At 36.3% G+C, this 22611-nt stretch overlaps 1 protein-coding gene across 2 annotated transcripts in view; it reads right to left on the minus strand.

Annotated features, from left to right (window-relative positions):
• The window catches only part of Fstl5 (follistatin like 5), a 579517-nt gene that overhangs the window by 238327 nt on the left and 318579 nt on the right, over positions 1–22611 (minus strand). For both annotated transcript variants that reach the window (XM_040752632.1, XM_040752631.1), the window contains exon 6: positions 22207–22327. In XM_040752632.1, the coding sequence (XP_040608566.1) occupies positions 22207–22327 (121 nt within the window). The remainder of the gene's footprint in view (positions 1–22206; positions 22328–22611) is intronic.

Here is a 22611-nt window from a genome sequence, read left to right on the forward strand (position 1 = left end):
ATTCTAAAAGAAACAGCAAATGTTCTGTTCTAGAACTTGCAAAGCTTTATTAGAAAGATCATAGCTAGGCACCAATGTGAAGATGAACCAGGGGTCAAAGTAATCTAGTTTTTAAAGACACAAAGGATATCTAGTAAATTACATTATAATTATGGAGAGAAAGTATCTTCCTTTTATGTATAATATAGATGCAAATATAAATGAAAAGACGTTAAAAATGTGTTTCTTTTTCATTTCACTTCTCTTCTTAATGACATGACTAGCTTCTATTTCCTTGCCTTAAGGAGCATGTCAATGTCTGGGATTAGTTCCCAGAAATGTTAATATTACTTTCTTTTCATTCTCTCAAAGCTACTAAAACACAGCTGGGAAATTAAATGCAAATGCAAACATTTTCCTTAGCAAAATTCTTTCTTCTTTAGCAAAAACCTCTTACATGTATTTGTTTTAATGATGAATCCTATTCAACATTTGTCATTAACTTTAATGAATTCACAACATGGATTTGATTCAACGTGAATAGTTGGGTCATCTAAGACTTTTTCAGTCTGCTGATCCAATGCTGCCTGAGTTATAGAAACCTGAGTTACAAGTACCTCCTGTTCTACAGATGAATTGCCTTTGATGTTCAACCCACATTTCCTGTATCTCTTTATCGTCTTTATTTTAGGTGATGTTCCCTGACTGTACATCTCTAGCACCTAATATTCTAATGTATGTAAATTGCAATGATGTATGTCCTTATGACACTGCTGTTTCATCTATACGCAGAACTAACCCTGTGGCACTTAAAAAGATATTTCCTCCATCTAGAGTTCTAGACAATTTCCATTTTAATCATTCTCACAGCTTTTATTCCCTTAAATAGATTGAATTACATTCTTAGCCAAACTATTTTTGAAATGGCATATCTCATAAGGCATGATTGATTACCTATTAATACCAGATATGCTAAATGTCACTGGATAGACATCAAGAGGTATGTTAATCCTTCAGGGCCACTATTCTATCATGCTCTATAGCAGCTGGACCTTTAGCTACTGTTAAAACATTTCATTAAATAAAATAGGAAATACATGGAGCTTTTTATGATGTTATCTGTACATTTGCAAGAATCAAAATAATTCCTTCTAAGAAAGTATATAATTTTTAAGAACAGAAATAAGTAATATCATTATCAAAAAACTAAGCCAGAAAACACATTACTCAAGTGAGAATGCATGTTCATACCTATTGTGCATACCTTAAATGCATTTTTGTTTGTTAAATTTTCAAATAAATAAAATACTATTTGTCTATGTCTATATGAAACTATGAAGCCTAACATCAGTTTGTATACATACACTTTATTGATTGCTTGCTTTTGCCACTAAATTAATTGTGAAGGTAAAAATATCTAAACCAAAGTTTGGAATGATACATAATGTATCTGGAAAGGTCATATATTTTCTGCTAACAGTAAAGCTCACTGAACCTAACTAAACTATCATCAGTGTATGACATAGGATTGTTTTAAATAAAGGAACCAGTTATTCTCCCACAATTGTCCTCTAAGTAATCATTGGTCCATATAAAAACTTTAAGACTGTGTACTGTCCTTAGGATGGTCTAGATGTTTTGATTTTATTTGCTAACTTGTGTTTTTAATATTGCTTCATAAAATGCACTGAAGGATGCTGCTTGATGGAGAACACTGCTGGAGATTTGGGAAGAAAGTATCCAGATGAATGACTGATGGGTACATTGGCTCAATTGTAACTGAAGCACATAAAAGGCAGAGAGAGGTCGTCCCCCAAATGAGCTTCATTAGCCCACATAGACATCAGGCCTCCATGTAGAAACAGCTATGTGCAATACACACATACCTAAGTCCCCACAAAGGTAAGAAAACACACACACGCACACACTACAGATACAATTTAAAAAACTAACAGAAAAAAGGCAAAATCTGAGGTGGGAACATATCTCAATATCAGAGGTCTAGTGTCCAAAATGGCACTGATTAGGAGACTTGCTCAATTATGATCATGGCAGCATTGTTTGTAATAGCCAGAACCTGCAAACAACTTAGATGCCCCCCAACTGAAGAATGGATAAAGAAAATGCGGTACGTTTACACACTGGAATGTAAAATACAGCTGTACAATACAGTGGCTTCATGAAATTTGCAGGCAAATAGATGGAACAAGAAAAAAAATCATTCTGAGTGAGGTAACCCAGACCCACAGGGAAATCATGGGCACTCACACATAAGTGGATACTATGAGTAGAGAACCAACCTACAATCCACAGTCACAGAGGGGCTAGAAAGGAAAAGAAGACCCAAAGAGGGATGCATGGATTTCCCTGGGACGGGGAAGTACCAGAGATCTCCAGACTGAACTGCGGCCATGGGTGGGAATATGTGGGGAATGAGAACTTGAGGGAGCAGGTTTGGGGCAGGACAGAATGGGAGAGTAACGAAAGAGACATCTTGATGTGTGTGTGTGGGGAGTGTGTCACATTTCGGGTTTAAGGAGAAACCTCCTGCCAGGGAAACTCCCAGGAATCCACAAGGATGACCTTAGCTAAGACTCCTAGCAGTAGTGTTTTGTGTTTTGTTAGTGGTGGAACAATGAGAAAAGAAACAAAGATAAGTGTGAACAGTTTGCAGTTTGAAGACAGTTGATGAGGATTCTGTGCAATGGTATCTGCATGTGTCAGCAGATAATAATCTTCCCCACATTATTGCTATTTATTTTTTTTTCGAGACAGGGTTTCTCTGTATTGTTTTGGAGGCTGTCCCGGAACTCGCTCTGTAGACCAGGCTGGCCTCGAACTCACAGAGATCCGCTTGCCTCTGCCTCCCAAGTGCTGGGATTAAAGGTGTGCGCCACCAACGCCCAGCAGCTACTTATTTGTCTTACTTACAGGGCAGGGAGGGGGGCAAAAATGATCCCATGCTTTGGGATATGATTTGGTACTGATGTGGAAATATATTGTTTTGATAAATGATATTTTAAAATCCCAAATCAATAGCCAGTGAAACTCAAACATGATAAAACATCATTGTCTGATCACAAAGCTACTTTATACAAGGAACGATACAATTTTTGAGAAGAAAGGTTGTGAGATTCTATTTACTATTAGACTGTAACAGGGATGTAATGTAATAGAAATCATTTATAGTAATACAACCATCTTAACGGTTATTTTAATGATTTTGCCCTTAGACCAAGATAAAGATAACATAAGTGTCTACACATTCAATATTTGAAACATAGGGATATGATAGGTAAGAAAAGCACTGAGCTCCCCAGCATGTTGGCTCACATTTTGCACACCTAACTCAAATTTTAAAGATGGGAAGACCCAACCCTAAGCCAGCCTGAGCTATGTATCACAACTCCACCTCTAAACAAACAAACAACAACAAAAACTACAAATACAAGAGAAGAATAACCCAGGGCTTGATCGACTGCTGTGCAAGCATGGGGACTCCAGGACAGACACATCTCCACAGAGCCCATACAGAATTCTAGCACGCAGAATTGGGAGACAAATGCCTCAGGGAAAAGCTGAACTGCCTACCTCGACTATTCTAGCTGGTAAAGTCTGTATTCAACAGAGGGCCCCCAAATCAATGAATAAAGTACAGAATAACTGAGGGAGGTGCCTGATGTCAAACTTGGGCCTCCATTTACATGCCAGCCCCCATGTACACACTACATGCATATAAACACAAAAGATAAATGAAGGAAGCACCCATTTTAAAAAAGACTAAACAAAAGAAAGTGCATTTGGCAACTATCCATCATACAATGAAGGTTTTGTTATATAAATGTGAACTATTCAATTCAAATTTTAAAATGATGTTCATATAATCGCTTAAAGGCATAGTTTTCTAGATAATTCTGCAATTTTGGAGCATATTTTAGTTCTTTTGCGGTTCCATGAAGAGTAGCCTTTGCATGGTATTATGATCTCTATTATTTACCCTCATTTGCAGTAGAAATCAAATTATCAATCCCCAAAAGAAAGAAATACACTTTTATGGACTGCATATACTAACAGTGTTGACACAAAAATGTGAATTTAAAATGTGTGTCTCTTTCTCCTTGTTACATTTTTTTTAAGCTTAGTATCAAGCTATATATAATGGTATGCATTTTCGATTTAAAAATGTTTAGGTATAACAAATAAAATTGTGTATCAATAACAGAAAATCCATCTGTTAAAAATAACTGTATCAAATGTCTTCTTATACAGAGGGATTTGATAGTCAATATAATTTAAAATCAGACATTTAAAAAGCTGATGGTTGCAATAAGAGTAAATGTATAAGCAGTCTTTTTTCACACCTGGGGTATATCCCTCCATTTAGTTTCTAAACACTATCTGAACACACTTGCAGAGGTCTTTGTGAATTTGCAGAGCAAGAAACTAAGGCTAGATGTGTAAAGAAATATGCACAAAGACAGACAGATTTCTTGAGTTCCAGTTAATCATTCTTTCTGGCATGTATAAAATTAGGTGGATGAAGGGCAGTTTGTTAGCAAAGAAAGTTAATGATAAAAATTGTGCATCATTAAGTATCATTAGAGCCCTGTAATGTTATGGTGCCCATTGCAATCATTTTTTAAAGTTATTTACATTAAAAGCTATTTTTGCTTTGTAGGTAGAATAAATCATTTTAATAATTTCCCCAAAGCACTGCATGGTCAGTTTCTCTTATTTTTTTTCCCCAGAGAGATTGAAGTATAATACTTAGTGTAAGCATAGGGCTTTCTCTACCTGACTTTGTTTGATCACCAGACTTGGAAAGCTGTTCAGTGAGATCCAATAAAGAGTCAGCAAAGCTCTGACAGCTTTTTATGTCTGGAGTAAATACTAAGTCTCTTGTCAGTTGATGTGCACGCTTCCCATGGCATTATGTTATCTTGAATATTTCCAGCCAAATATGCACACCATATGTTGAAAGTTTTCTTTGAGAATCAGAGATGAGTTATATTCAGGCAAAGCAATGCTATGCTTCTCAGACAAAATTAGATGAAAATCAGTAAGGTTAAATGTGAATTGGATAAAATTCTAAAACTATGATTTAAGTCTGTAGGGAAATGTAAATTTTAATAATACAGGAAGTTTTATAAACTTGCTACATTTAATTTTAAAAAACATGTTCAAGCCAATGTCTAGTTGGTAATTCTTTTAATTTAGTTTAATTTATGTGTGTGTGTGTGTGTGTGTGTGTGTGTGTGTGTGTGTGTGTGTGTGTGTGTTGTACATGATGTATATTGCTGCAGGGAGGGTGATCCGGAGCACAGTACATGTGGGAGATTAGAGGTCACCTTTGAGTAGCTGGTTTTCACCTTCTATATTTACATGTATTCCAGAGTACAAACTCAGGTTGTTTGGCCTTCATCTTCAAGTGGCAGATGCCTTTGCTCTTTGAGTGATCAAACTGGCCCTACCAATTAGGAGAGAGTTCAGAGGTCCCGTATTATATTAGCCTTCTTTAGACCAATACAAACATCCTAAATTGTGTTAGTATTTTAGAATGTTCAACCTCCATAGTCACAATTAATTAGTATTTTTTAGTTCAAAATGATCATAATGTAAAGAATTCAAAGAAATGTTATGTTTCTCCCAGTGTCAAAAATATTTGTATAGACCATATCCACTATGAAGACATTTACAGATTATTTAATAACTCTTATGGTTCCTCTTATTACAATGATAAATTAAATATTCTGAGATACTTAAAATAGTAGACTAGCTACTTAAAAGTGTGTAAGTATGCATGATTATATGCAAACTATTATTGTTTACATGAAATACTTTTTAATATAATATGGATTTAACAATGAAAATATTTTTCTAAGAAATTATAATCACTATGTTAAAATATTACCTATCAGAACAATTAAACAACTAGAGAAGAAAAAATGAATATCATATTAACCTTTTGTAAGCTAAAGCGCTAATTTACAAGATCTTTATTTTAGAAAAGTGATAGCATCTAGTAAATAGAATCAAAAATATCTCATTAAATGTTAAATGTTACGAGGTCAGGACAAAGCAGCAATTGTACAAGTACCAGAAGATGTTATGTCTGGAAAATAAATCACATGTACAACCTGTTTTCTTCAGTGGGTCGTTATATGTACAGTCAGGGAAAGGGGAGATTGAAGGGTAATACCAGATTTCTAGATTGGGAATGGTGATGTCTTTGTCAAAGTATAGAACGTAGAATGTAAATAAAGTTTGGGAAAGCAATGGGATTAAATTTGGAAATTCAGGCACATTCAAAGAGCAGCATCTAACTTAAGAATAATGGGGTAAAAACTACATCTCTTGTGTTTCTCACTGTGTGTGTATAAAGGAGACATGGTAGTGGAAAGGAATCAAGGGGGCATCCTTAAGGAACTTCCACAACGCAAACACAGAACAAGATTAATTTCTTATATTAGTTTTTTTGTTTTTCTTAATTAATAAAATCTTTTTTATGTTAGAAACACTCCCATTCCATCACCCTCTCCTCTTCCCATGTTTCCCACTGACCTTCTAACCCACCCCCACCTACTCTGCAGGGATAGTGAGACCCTCCACAGGGGGTCATCAAAGTCCACGGGATCATTTGGGGAGGGCCCAGGCCTTCCTTTCCATATCTGGGCTGCAATACTTTTTAAAACTGAAAAATTGTTGATAAAGCTTCCAGTGTATTCAGTGTTTCTCATTTGCAAACTTCCTGGAGTGCCAGTGAATGTCAGCTGGTTTAATTTGTCCTCACAGGTAGAGACTGGTTATAATGTTCATTTTATAAAGACACTCATATTGAAATTAATCATCAATTACTATTGCATGAATATTAATGGATTCTTTATGAATATTTCTGCAGTTGCTATTTCTTCAGACTTTAGAATTTGTTTTACCTCATTTCTATTGCTGTGACTAATACCTTCTCTAAAAGGAATATAGAGTTGAAAGGGTTTATTTAATTTACAATCCCTGTCATAGTCCTTTCCTATAAGGAAGTCAAGAAAGGAATGTCAACAGCCAAGAACAGAGGCAGAATGAGTACAGTATTCCTCAGTAGTTGTTTTCTGTACAGTTAAGGAGCCTCTGCCTAGGGAATGATATTACCTACAGTGGGATGTCTTCTAATATCAACTAATTATCAAGACAATCCCCCAAGAACATGTCCACATACCTGTCTGATCTTAACAATTCCTCATTAAATCTCTTTAAAGATTATCAGGTATCATGTCAAGAGAAGAGGAAAACTCAGAAGTGCAAGCTTTAGCACAGGGAGGAGAGACCACAATTCATTGTCAGAATGATTTAACAATAAAAAACACAAAGAAAGGCAGGGATTAAAGAAACTGAATATTACATTTTCCAAGGCTAAACCAGAGGCAAGAGTGTCTGCATTGTCCACTACTGTATTTGCTGGCAAAAAAAGTCACTGATAGTTTTAGTCCTAAAACTTTACCCAGAGAATCAGGGGTAGGAGCAGAAGTAGTAGTTATTGGGAGGGTGGCTAAAGAAACCTGAAAAACAGTAATATTCATTTGAGAAGATGCACATAACAGCATGCAATGAACATGGTTATATTTAGAAAACTTGCTGACTACTAAAGCTTATGTGGGGTTTTAAAGTCACTATGATTTGTGCCTCTGAGGGAGAGAAAGGGAAGGTAAACCCTCTGTACTTAAGGATGCTTCTGTCCTCCATCTCACTCTCCAGTTTCTCATTAACCTAACCTTACTGTACTCCAAAGTTTGATGCTGGTGGTGCTATTTCTTCTTCCTTGAAGTACTCAATGATTACTATTGTGTCTTTGTGTTAAATTTCTGATTTATGTATTACAGTATGGTTTGTTGTTATAAATTCCTATTGTATTTCAATAAAGACAGTGTATTAAGATTGTTCATTTAGTCTCTGTGATGGAACTAATGAATATTATGTGAAAGATGATTTGTACATGAACAAAAAAATCATGTAAAATTATAAGTTTGCCCTAATTTTGGAGTCACTGTATTATATACTAATTTAAATCCTATAAGCAAACCCTAGACAGAGCTACGGGAAACCATATAGCAGCCTCAAGGGGCTAACACATTGGAGGATTAATTCTTCTAAGACATAGTTGAGCCATTAAAATAGAAATTAAAATTTTTATTTATAATAATAACTAAAGGTATTAGCATTTGTGAATGTCCCCTGACTGGTAATTACTACTTTCACCATTGCTACAAAGAATTCTTTAGAACTTGCAGGAACAGAATGGTTCACACATGCACTCCAAAGCTTTTCTTCCTTGGAAACAAAATATCATTTTTTAAAAGAACAACTATTACCACAAAGGACACAAGAGGAGCAATATTGATGTGAAATATTATTTAAAATACAATGAAACTGTGAGGTTCTTTCAAATTCAGATGGCAATGTCTGTCACCTTGCCCTCTAGTTTTAGATTATTTTTAGAAAATCTGTTTAGATGTTCCACCTCTGCACATTTCTCTACACTCTTATCCCTGACATCCTACACTTAGCCAGATTCTCATTAATCTATCGGCATGAACAAAACTTAAGTCCAAATGGATCAAAGACCTCAACATAAATCCAGCCATGCTGAACTTCTTAGAAGAGAAAATGGGAGGTACCTTTAAACAAATTGATACAGGACACCACATCCTGAACATAGCACCAGTAGCACAGAAACTGAGATTGACAACTAACAAATGGGACCTCCTTAAACTGAGAAGCTTCTGTAAGGCAAAGGACACAGACAACAAGATAAAAAAGCAACCCACATTATGGGAAAAAGATATTCACTAACCCCACATATGACAAAGGGCTGATCTACAAAATTTACAAAGAAATCAAAAAACAAATCTCCAAAACAACAAAGGATCCAATTAAAAAGTGTGGTATAGAACTAAATAGAGAATTCTCAATAGAGGAGTCTAAAATGGCTTAGAGACACTTGAGAAAGTGCTCAACATTGTTTGCCATTAAGGAAAAGCAAATCAAAACAACTCTGAGATACCATCTTACTCTTGTCAGAATGGCTAAAATATGAACGCCAATGACAATTTATGCTGGAGAGGATGTGAAGAAAAGGGAACCCTCCTCCACTGCTGGTGGGAGTGCCAACTCCTATAGCCACTGGGAAATTAGTATGGAGATTCCTCAGGAAAATGGGAATCAGTCTACCTCAAGATCCAGCAATTCCACTCCTAGGCATATACCAAAATATGCACATCCATACAACAAGGACATCTGTTCTACTATGTTCATAGCAACATTATTTTTAATAGCCAGAACTCGGAAGCAACCTAGATGCCCCTCAACTGAAGAATAGATATAGAAAATGTGGTACATTTACACAATGGAATCTTAAAATTTGCAAGCAAATTAATGGCACTAGAAGAAACCATCCTGAGTGAGGTAACCCAGTCACAAAAAGAGAAATATGGTATATACTCACTCATATATTGATTTTAGACATGGATCAGGTGAGTGCCAGCCTACAATCCCACTGACAGAGTATATGGGACACAGGAGGTCCCTAAGAGAGATATGCATGGTACTCCAGTGAAGGAGAATGGGCCAGGATCTCCTGAGCAGATTGGGAGCATGGGGGAGGGAAGAAAGGGAGGTGGCAAAAAGACAGGGGAGCAAAAGGAGTTCAGAGGAGGACACAGGAGAGCAGGAAGGTCTAGTCAGGGGAGGAACAGAGGAGAGCAGGATGAAAGATACCATTATAGAGGGAGTCATTATAGGTTTGAGGAGGGATCTGGCACTACTGATACTTCCAGGAAAAAATTATAAATGTATTATAAAAATTATTTCTTCACAAAGGTAATGGATTTTTAAGTTGGATAAGACTATAACACATAACTATGCTTCAGTATTCTCCCCAAGTTTACTTGGTGTTGTTTGAGATGGTGATAGCTGGGACTTTTTCCTAAGGTGGACACTTCTGGGCATTAAAAAATGCTGCACCTTAGCACCAAATTAAATTCTTAGCATTATTATTAATATTTTAAGTTGCATCATAATATAGAATATCGTTAATTAATAACTTTATGCAGTGTGTAATCCTCAAATCATAGTGGTTAATGTTTTACTCTCCTCAAATACATAAAAGTTTTGAGATATAGTGATTATTTGTACATAAACAGCAAAACGTGATATCTCAGTTAGTATAGTCAGTATTTTTCTTCAGTCAAATAAGAGTGACTAATATCTCCCTCTCCTTATCTGTCCATAGACCTTCTGTGTTCATTGTTCCTAAAGCATACAACAGGTAGTGGCTAATGTAATCACGTGGTTATGCTGTAGCACACTACCACAATCCTAACAACCAGAAATGCAGAATTGAGTACATATTTCAGTTGTATATAAATAAATGTGAGCTGTATATATTATTGTTAGTATTTTCAGGAAATCTGAAAAATATGTCAAATATACATGTAATTTCATCCAGGAAACAAAACCTAAGCTAATAATCCTTTCAACAAGTTTTGCTATAACATAGAGAGTTATTTAAATAAATTAGTCATATGTTTTGCTTTGTAAAACATCATATTATAGAGCAGTTCATATTACTATGAGAAAGTTTTATAAATATCATGGTAGGAAAATTATAAATGTATTATAAAAATTATTTCTCACAAATCTTTTTTTTGAGAAAAGGCTTCTTTGTATTGTTTTGAAGGCTGTCCTGGAACTTGCTCTGTAGAACAGGCTGGCCTCAAACTCACAGAGATCTTCCTGCCTCTGTCTCCCGAGTGATGGGAATAAAGGCATGATCTCCAACACCCAGGTCTCACCAATCTTTTATGAAGGTATGTACAGTATTGAGGCAAGAATTAACTAACTTTTTGAAGTTTTAACTAATTTTTCTCATGAAAAATATAGCTTGAAATAATACCAAATTAAGATAGGTGAAAACAGTGAAGATGTAAAGTAGTAATTTTGGCATGTAGTGCATGTATAGATAATATATTATGCTTGATGAAATTAATTTTACTGGAATTATTTGATAAAAACCCGAATATCTTTCTCATAATTCCATTATTACTAGAATATGTTAACTGGAAGCATTTTGTTCAGACATTAGTTTTGTTTTATGACTGTATTAAGTATAATTACAGACACATTTCCTGTATAAACTATATTTTTCGTGAAATCATTTTAAATGTATTCGTCTTTCATCTGCACCCTTAGACACCTGCCATGCTACTGAAAAGTATAATGAAATATTCCTACACTTGTTCCATATGCTTAAATAGTAGGCAGAAGTGTTCTGAACAGCACTGCCAATAAATATTTACACTGAAATTGAAAAATAACATCTTAACAATATACGTGAAAGAAAAATGTATTATGTTTGTGTAACATTTCCTCTTTGTGTGCCCCGAAATGTATGAACTGCAGATGTAGAAAGCACCACCAGCAAAAGGTTTAAATTTGAGACCAGGCTGTCTCCTTAGTCTGCGATTTCAATCTTTTTGGAAACAACCCCTATCAACATAGCAGTTATGTGTTTTTTTTCAGCAACTTAAAAGCAGAAAATATGCCTTTCTGTGAGAAATAGCCCTGGATTCAGGTACTTAATAGTATTCTCAATTTCACATTTTTGTAAATGACTTAAAAAGAATATATTTACCTTGAAATTCAAAAATAAAAAAGTGCACACATTTATAATTTCCTTGATGCCATATTCTAGAGCCAAACTTTACAACACAGTAATAGGACTTCCTATTTTTGAAAAGAACATCACTTTTATCTGCAGGAAAGCTTCCCTGAGATGATTAAATGCATGGAACACAATTATATGTGCACTGAAAATGAAGCCACATGGTTGACATAAACAAGCATTGTGTATTTTTTTTAAAAGAATAAAATGCACCCAAACATTGTACCAAATGGTAACGTGCTATTAGAGACTGTAATAATGTGTGTGGTATTGTTAACACACATGGGCTAATCATAGTTGCAACTTTATAATAAGCCAAGGAATGATTGGTCTGTGCTGGGTAGTGTGCTACGGAAGGCTCAGTTAACCTCTGAATCTCTTGTATAGTGTGCAAGAACAAAGGATGTGTACCCCACATCTTTACCATCTGTCTGTCCCTGAAATTCCTTGGAGTTCACTTTTAATCATGATATGCTGTTATTGCCCTCTTCAATATAAATGTTAGCATGCATAAATGTAGACCCCATATATACAGAATAAAGAAAGAATATTAAGAGCAGCTAAGGAAAAAGGCCAAGTAACATATAAAAGCAAAACTATCAGAATTATACCTGATTTCTCCATGGAAACTCTGAAAGCCAGAAGTTCTTGGATAGATATTCTACCAACATTAAGAGACAATGGATGCCAGCCCAGACTACTATACCCGACAAAGCTCTCAATCAATATAGATGGAGAAAACAAGATATTCCATGACAAAACTAGATTCAAGCAATACGTAGTCACTAGCACAGCCCTACAGAAGGTTTTGGAAGGAAAACTCCAACCCAAAGAAGTTAACTACAACCAGAAAACCATAGGCATTAGAGAATCCCTCTCTCTACCAGTAGCCAAAAGACCAAAGGGGTGAAATTCCACACATAATTCCACCACCACCAACCATTCCAAATCAAAGAAGAATGAGTAATCAATGGTCATTAATATCCCTCAACATTAATGGCCTTAACTTACCCATAAAAAGACACAGGCTAGCAGAATGGATTTGAAGACAAAAACCATCCTTCTCCTACATACAAGAAACACACCTCACCCTCAAAGACAGACTTTACCTGAGAGTTAAAGGTTGGGAAAACATTTTCCAATCAAATGGACCCAAGAAACAAGCAGGGGTAGCAATCCTAATATCTAACAAATTAGACTTTAAAATAAAATTAATCAAAAGAGATGAAGGAGGTCATTACATACTCATCACAGGCAAAATCCACCAAGATGAAGTGTCTATCCTGAACATCTATGCCCCAAATACAAAGGCATCCACATTCGTAAAAGAAACATTACTAAAACTTAAATCACATATAAAGCCCCACACACTTATAGTGGGAGATTTCAACACACCACTCTCACCACTAGACAGGAATATCAGACAGAAACTCAACAAAGAAGCAAAGGGTCTAATAGAAGTAATGACCCAACTGGGATTAACAGACATCTATAGAACATTTCATCCACATAAAAATAATATATCTTCTTCTCACCACCACATGGAACCTTCTCAAAAATCGATCACATACTTGACAACATCAAACCTCAGCAGCTACAAAAAATTGCAATAACTCCATGCATCTTATCAGACCACCATGCTTTAAAATTAGAATTCAACAAAAACACAAATTGCAGAAAACCTACACACTCATGGAAATGGAATAATGCACAACTGCACCACTCCTGGGTCAAAGAAGAAACAAAAAAAGAAATTAAAGACTTCCTAGAATTCAATGAGAATAAAGACACAACATACCCAATCCTATGGGACACTTTGAAAGCAGTGCTACGGGAGAAGTTCATAGCACTAAGTACCCACATGAAGAAACTGGAGAATAGTTATACTAGAGAATTAACAGCACAGCTGAAAGCTCTAGAACAGAAAGAAGCAAAATCCAGGAGGACTAGACACCAGAAAACACTCAAATTGAGGGCTGAAATCAATAAAGTAGAAACTAGGAAAACAATACAAAGAATCAATGCAATGAAGAGTTAGTTCTTTGAGAAAATACCGAGATAGACAAACCTTTGTCCAAACTTATCAAACAGCAGAGAGTGAACATACAAATTAACAAAATCAGAAATGAAAAGGGGGACATAACAACAGACTCTGAGAAAATTCAGAGAATCATCAGGTCATACTTTGAAAACCTGTACTCCACAAAATTCGAAAATTTAAAGGAAATGGATGACTTCCTGGATAGCTATCACTTGCCAAAATTAAATCAAGAAAAGATAAGCAATTTAAATAGACGTATAACCCCTATGGAAATAGAAGCAGTCATCAAAAGTCCTCCAAACAAAAAAAGCCCAGGTCCAGATGGCCTCAGAGCAGAATTCTACCAGAAATTCAAAGAACAGCTTATACCAATTCTTCTCAAAATATTCCACACATTAGAAGCAGAAGGGTCTTTGCCAAACCCTTTCTACAAGGCTTCAATAACCTTGATCCCCAAGCCACAAAAAGACACAACTTAGAAAGAGAACTTCAGACCAATATCCCTCATGAACATTGATGCAAAAATACTCAATAAAATACTGGCAAATTGGATGCAAGAACACATCAAAACAATCATTCACCACGATCAAGTAGGTTTCATCCCAGGGATGCAGGAATGGTTCAACATACAAAAAAATCGATCAATGTAATCCACCATATAAACAAGCTGAAAAACAAAAATCACATGATCATCTCACTAGATGCTGTAAAAGCCTTTGACAAAATCCAACACCTCTTCATGATAAAGGTCTTGGAGAGATCTGGGATAACAGGAACATACTTAAACATAATAAAATCTATATACAGTAAACCAACAGCCAACATCAAACTAAATGGACAGAAGCTCAACTCAATTCCTCTAAAATCAGGAACAAGGCAAGGCTGTCCAATCTCTCCATACTTTTTCAACATTGTACTTGAAGTTCTAGCCAGAGCCATACGCTGAAAAGGAGGACCAAGGGGATACAAATTGGGAAGTAAGTGGTCAAACTTTCACTATTTGTAGATGATATAATAGTTTACATAAATGACCCAAAGAACTCTACCAGGGAACTCTTACATCTGATTAACACCTTCAGCAAAGTGGCAGGCTACAAGATCAACTCAAGTAGCCCTAATATATACAGATGATAAAAGGGCTGAGAGAGAAATCAGAGAAACATCACCTTTTACAATTGCCACAAACAACATAAAATACCTTGGGTTAACGCTAACCAAACAAGTGAAAGACCTGTAACGCAAGAACTTTGAATCTTTAAAGAAAGAAATTAAAGAAACCCTCCCATGTTCTTGGATAGGTAGACTCAATGTATTAAGAATGGCAAACCTGCCAAAAGCAATCTACAGATTCAATGCAATCCTCATTAAAATCCCAGTGCAGTTCTTCACAGACCTTGAAAGAACAATAATCAATTTTGTATGGAAAAGCAAAAGACCCAGGATAGCCAAAACAACCCTGTTCAACAAGGCAACGTCCGGAGGCATCACCATCCCTGACTTCAAGCTCTATTATAGAGGTATAGTCCTGAAAACAGCTTGATTCTAGAAAGTAGACAGGTAGACCAATGAAATCGAATTGAAAACCCTGATATTAACCCACACACATATTGAACATCTGATCTTTGACAAAGATGCTAAAAATATACAATGGAATAAAGAAAGCATCTTCAACAAATGGTGCTGGCATAACTGGAGGCTGGCATGTAGAAGAATGCGGATCGATCCATGTCTATTGCCATGCACAAAACTTAAGTCCAAATGGATCAAAGACCGCAACATAAATCCAGCCACGCTGAAACTCTTAGAAGAGAAACTAGGAGGTACCCTTGAACGAATTGGTACAGGAGACAGCTTCCTAAAACGTAACACCAGTAGCACAGACAGTGAGATCAACAATTAATAAATGGGACCTCCTGAAACTGAGAAGCTTCTGTAAGGCAAAGGACACAGTCAGCAAGACAAAAAGGCAGCCCACAGGAGGGAAATAATATTTACTAACCCCACATCTGACAGAGGGTTGATCTCCAAAATTTACAAAGAACTCAAGAAGCAAGTCTCCAAAACACCAAAGGATCCAATTAAAAAGTGGGCTGCAGAACTAAATAGAGAATTTTCAATAGAGGAGTCTAAAATGGCTGAGAGGCACTTGAGAAAGTGTTCAACATCCTTAGCCATCCAGGAAATGCAAATCAAAACAACTCTGAGATACCATCTCACTACTGTCAGTATAGCTAAAATAAAAAACACCAAGTACAATTTATGCTGGAGAGGATGTGGTGAAGGGGGAACACTCCCCCACTGCTAGTGGGAGTGCCAACTTGTTCAGCCACTTTGGAAATCAGTATGGAGATTCTTCAGAAAAATGGGAATAAACCTACCACAAGACCCAGCAACTCAACTCTTAGGCATATATCCAAAAAATGCCCATTCATACAACAAGGATGTGTGTTCCACTATGTTCATAGCTGCATTATTTGTAATAGCCAGAACTTGGAAGCAACCTAGATGCCCCTCAACCGAAGAGTTGATGGAGAAAATGTGGTACATTTACACAATGGAGTACTATTCAGCAGAAAAAAACAATGGAACCCTGAGATTTGCAGGCAAATGGATGACGCTAGAAGAAACCATCCTGAGTGAGGTAACGCAGTCACAGAAAGAGAAACATGGCATATACTCTCTCATATATGGGTTTTAGACATAGATCTGGGGAGTGCTAGCCTACAATCCCATGGCCAGAGAGTCTGGGAAACAGAACCTTCATTCAGTGGCTGATGGAATAAGAGGCAGACTCCCATGGCTAAGCACTGAGCTGAACTCAAGAAAGCCAGTATCAGAGAGGGAGGACTGATGACCAAAGAGATTAAGACCGGGCTGGTTTAACCCCCAGAAACAGCTGAACTGACAAGGGTTAACTCTTGATTCCCAGGCATCAGCCTGGGAATCCAGCATGGGACTGATCAAGACCCCCTGAATGGGGGTGTCAGTGAGGATGCCTAGGTAATCTATTGAGCCTTGGGCAGTAAATCAGTATTCATCCAGAGTATACACATGGACTTTGAACAATGTGAAATGCACTCTCACTCTGCTCTCTTGGGGGAGGATCTAGGCCCTGCCCTGAATGAAATGACATACTATGGTTACCCCCTCACCCTCCCTGGGGAAATGAGGGGATATTGGCAGGGCTGGGGGGAGGGCACAGGAGGAGGGGAGGGAAATGGAGAGGGACCTGGAACTGACCTGTTTAGTAACCTTGTTTCCAATCTAAATTTAAACTTAAAAATAAATAATACAAAAAGCAATATTTGTGTATATACAAGTAAACTTTTATTAGCGTGTATTTCAAAACTATAAAAAGGTGTGGTGTTATACATGCTTTTATACCTACCTATTCGTTCTTATGATTTTTTAGATCATTGCAAGTAGTTATTTTTTTAAGACAGAAATCATTTATCACTGGACATGATGAAATAGAATTTACTGTATTTTTTATGATTGTTCAGCTGGAAAGATCAGGTATAAGGGCAGAGTTATTCATAACCATGTGCTTACAAATTAGGAATCTAAAATCCTCACATGCTCAGCATTGTAAAATAATCCTGCTCGCTCTCTCCCTCCTTTTCATTCCACTACAGAGAAAAGGATGGAAAGAGGACAGTAAAATGCTTGTCTTATGAGCACTGTTGGGGGATGGTAAATAAAAGTGGCGATGGAAGACCAGACTAAATACTAAGGTCTATACCTAAACTTTATAAAAAGCAATTTGATGTCCTTGCATTTTGATATCCTTGGTTGGCTGGACAGGATAGGTTGAGGCGTAGTTCAGGCTTACTTAAATTGTGACAGGGAAAGGGGTGGAGCATCCCTGTGGAGAGCTGAGTATATACATCCACAGTTCAGACCTCAGTGTTGACTTTTGAAGACAGGCTTCTGAACGAGATGGATGCTTCATGATTATTTTTGCAACTGACTCTTTTGACTTTTGACGTTCTCAGATGTCCTACCATGAAGTTGGATAAAACAGTTACACTTGAGCTGCAGTGTAGCAATGTTGACTTCAGGCAATAATACAGCAATTCACATTGCTAGAGAAGGGCTCTAAATCCTCTTTGAGATACCTTTAAGGTGTGTGAAAGAAAACAGAAATCATTGCTCACACACCTCCACCACTCCACTTATGAAACATTTCTCACTTGAAAGTTTTTAAATGTGCTTAAAGTTAACTTTACTATGATTTATTGTGGGAAATCATTCATGTGGTATACATTACTGAATCCTGTATAGATTGTTCAGCTGAAAAGATCAGGTATAAGGGCAGAGTTATTCATAACCATGTTCTTACAAATCAGGAATCAGGTTGACATTGTTTCCTTTGTCATCTGAAACTGAGCTCAAAAACACAAATGCATGTATCTTATGATTATATAATTTACACATTTCTTTGAATGATTCTATTAAGATTCTAATAAAAATAAATTAACATATGAGCATTATTATTATCCTTCAATATGGTTCTCATTGTCTTTGCCTTGTATAGATACTTATTTATAGACAAGAATCAACGGGTCTCTTTAATTGAATGTCCTTAGGAACTCACTTTTATCCACATATTTACTAAGGCATTAGGACTCTATGTTTCAGACCATGGATATTTTAATTTAAAGAAGTCTAGCATGCTGTTCCCTAAGCTGCAGATACAGTGATGCCTAAACTTCAGCATTGTGCTACTCTCTTGCTGAGAACTTTTCAATGGACCTCTTATATTTTGGGCACCAAACTGACATCCTAGCTCTGGAGTAAGCTAATCTTGTGTCAGTGTTCCCCTCCTTCCTGCCTTAGCATTTTCATCCTCACAGACTTTTGCTCAGGACCTATGGCATTTCCCATGCTCTGTTAATCTATAGTTTCAAAAGACAGAGGTTCCTTTCTACAAACACAGTTTTCTATCCTATATCTAGTCTAATTTGCAAAACTAACTCACCTTACAAAAGAAACCTTCTATTTCATTTTGTTGTATAGCCATTTCTTTACTGTTGCTATTCGAGTAAGAGGCTAGTGGTGAAAAATGGTGGAGTGTAAACCATTAAAACTAGATTTTAACATTGGAAAGCAGTTTACTTGATATTCTAACAAATTTTGCAGTCAGGTCTCTGTGGGAAAAATACAGGATCAAGGGCACAGATTAAAATTGATCAGAGTTTTGGAAAGTTAAATAAAGTTCTGAAAATATGCATTAGGTTATTCAATCAGGAAAATGAGCAATGTGAGTACAAGGTCTGGGGAAGTTGTCTGCCTTCACTTATTTAATGATGCATCTAGCTTTCAGTTTAGCTCAAAGGGAATCCTGTGTCCACGCACACACACGCAGAAATGGAGATGATTTGCCCTTAATCTAATTAAGGAATAGATATGTTAACATATAATTCCTTTCGCGCCCTCTCCTTCCCTCCTTCTCTCTCTCCCTTTATCCCTCTTTCTTTAACTTTATTTCTTTCTCACCCTGGTGTGTGTGTGTGTGTGTGTGTGTGTGTGTGTGTGTGAGCCTTGCTAGATCACTGGTTAGATCAGTATCAATGTGTTTTTGGAAAAGTTCTTAATGTTTTATACTGTGAATGTCAGTGTATAGATAATTTTTTTTAGTAGCAATATGGCTAGTTATTTATTCTCAAACAAGACTACTCTAATAATGAAAAGTTATATATTCTAGTCTTTAATTACAGTGATTTTAAATAGTAATATTCTGATGTCATCAGATTTTAAAACTCTGTCATTTTGTATGCAGTGTTAATGTAGTTATTTTGTAAAATATTTAGATTTCAGGTGATTTATTGAGAATCACAAACCTGCCCAACCCAATCTCTTCTTTTCCCATCCCCATTTCTGCCTTATCTCCAGTTTACCCAGGAGATCTCTTTTATTTTCCCTTCCTAGGGAGATCCTTGCATCCCTCTTTAGACCACCATTGTGTCTTAGTTCTCTGGGGCTATGGGTTGCAACCTGGTTATCTTCTACTTTATAGATAGTATACCTCGAAAGGACAATACCCAACTTCCTATGAAAAAATAAAAAATTCAGGATAGCTAAAGCAAACTTGTATAGTAAAGGAACTTCTGGAGGTATTGCCATCCCTAACTCAAGCTCTATTATAAAGCTTTAGCAATAGAAACAGCTTGGCATTGCATAAAATAGACAGGTAGATCAGTATAACAGAATCCAAGACCCTGATGTTAATCCACACACCCATGAATACCTGATTGTTGGCAAAGAAGCCAAAATTATACAATGGAAAAAAGGCAACTTTAAAAATGGTGTTGGCACATAGAAGACTGGAAATAGATTCATATCTATTGCCCTGCATAAAACTCAAGTCCACGTGAATGAGAGATGTCAACATAGATCCAGTTACACTAAACCTGGTCGAAGAGAAAATGGGAAGTAGCCTTGAATGCATTGGCATAAAAGACAATTCCCTAAATATAACAGCAGTAGAATAGACAGTGGGGTCAAAATTAATAAATGAGGCCTCCTGAAATCAAAAAGATTTCAAAAGGCAAAGGATACTGTCAATAGAACAAAACTGAAGATTGAATGGGAAAATACCTTCACCAAGCCCACATCTGACAGAGGACTGATCTCCAAAATATATAAAGAACTCAAGAAACTATACATCATAATACAAAATAAGCCAATTGAAAAAAATGGGTTACAGGTCTAAACAAAGAATTCTCAACAGAAGAATCTCAAATGGTTGAAAGACACATAAGAAATGGCTCAAGTCCTTAGTCATTAGAGAAATACAATTCAAAACAACTCTGAGATTCCATCTTACACCTGACTGAATAGCTAAGATAAAAAACACTAATGGCGGCTCATGCTAGAGGGATGTGGAGAAAGGGGAACTCTCCTCCATTTCTAGTGGAAGCACAAACTTGTACAGTCACTTTGGGAATCGGTATGGTGGTTTCTCAGAAAACTGGCAATCAATCTACTTCAAGACCCACCTATATCAATCTTGGTCATAAACTCAAAGATGCTCCATTATACCACAAAGGCATCTGCTCAACATTGTTCATCGCAGCATTATTCATAATACCTTGAACCTAGGAACAACCTAGATGACCCTAAACTGAAGACTGGATAAAGAAAATTGTCACATTTACACAATGGTGTGTTTCTCAGTGGTAACAAACAAACAGTGACATCATGAAATTTTCAGGCAAATGGATGGACCTTGAAAAAATGCATCTGGAGTAAGATAACCCAAGTCCAGAAAAACAAAATGATATGTACTCACTCATAGTGGGTATTGGCCTATTAGCTTTTTAAAACCATTTTAATGAACCAAAAACTTACTGCAGCATCTTGCCTGGTAAATTCCACTTTCTAATTTAAGAGAATATACAATTTGATTGCACACTAAGAACATTTTTATAACTTATCTTAAAATCTATAGCCTCCAGTTACTTTTGCAAACTTATGAATGTATGTAGCATCTCTGTATGAGTATGCATGCCTACATACATATTGCTGCAAAAACCAGTGGGTCCCATGGAGTCATCTCACACAGATAAGAGAAACTTAACCTAGATTTTCTGTAAAAGCATCAGATGTTTCTAACTGCTAATAGAAATAATATTTTTAAGTAACCTCTCCCAAAGCAGTCACCCTTTAGATGGAAGTTTAATTTAATTGAAATAAATTGTTTTACATTAGCTGTATAACATATTTTTTTTTTTGCAGAGTATCTGTATATCTGCAATCCAGCTCTCTGTCTCATGTTTTGTTTCCATTTGCTCTGCTCAATGTCACATGCTTCTTCAGTACTTTACCAGTAACCACTTGTTTTTATTTTTTTTCTTGAGCATGGATCTTTATTCTTTCATTGTTTTTGTTGTAGCTTCATAGTCCCTTCTCCTTAAAGTTATTTTTAATTAATAGTCTTTTTAAAAGACAGTTCATCATTTTAAGAAACATTTAAGCAACTCAAACAAATACAAATTGTTCTGTAGTTCCTTAGCACAAATATAATGTTTTGTTCCAATGAAAGAAACATTCTAAAGTGCCATAGCTCCTGGAATGTACCGCAACTCATCTGTTAATTTATTTTGGGTTTCCCAAAGAAGCTCTAAATATCACTGCATAAGTAATTAAATTGTTTATATACACGCTGACTACAGGTCAGTGTTGCTCCTCCTCCAGAGCAACCAAAAAGGCAGCTTTGCAAAGTACTCTCACACCAAAGTCAGCAGGACATGTGACACCCTAGGGAAGAGAGCATGGCCAAATGGTGGTTCTGGAGCCACAAAAGCCCCTCAATTTACATATGTTCTGGAGGAGCCAAAACCTTAAATTCTCTTCATTATGACACTTCGCCTAAGAAACAGCTTGTACTTTGGGATCAGGATTACAGAACATATTGCATAAAGCAACGCAAAATAAAAGAGCAAAACGAAATAAAGACCGACTCTGTACTCACGAAATGCTCTGTAGAATTCTTCAAGAGCCAGATGCTTGTCAGCACTGAAGTCCTCGTACTTGAGCAGGTCATACAAGGTGCAGTCAGAAAGGTCTTTGTTCAGTTCCTCCTGTTTAATCACCTGCCAAGCAATACAGCAAAGCTTTGATATTTGCCTTATTGTTTCTACATAATTTAATTATTTCTTGGTAGTAATCACATGATAGATTTCTTTGAATCTGAAGAACAGTAAAAAAATTGACAAACATCTTTGGTTATTGAACAATTATTTCTAACTATTGTAAAGGCGAAGTTATGGTAGAGCCTTAGAATTTGTCTAAGCTTCACGGTATAACTTCACAAATCTGCACATTTGATATTAGGCTTGCATTATTTTACACCAACTCAGGGAGACACCTGCACAGG

The sequence above is a fragment of the Mesocricetus auratus genome, unplaced genomic scaffold (assembly GCF_017639785.1).
Source record: "Mesocricetus auratus isolate SY011 unplaced genomic scaffold, BCM_Maur_2.0 Super-Scaffold_100009, whole genome shotgun sequence".
Classification (NCBI taxonomy): Eukaryota; Metazoa; Chordata; class Mammalia; order Rodentia; family Cricetidae; genus Mesocricetus; species Mesocricetus auratus.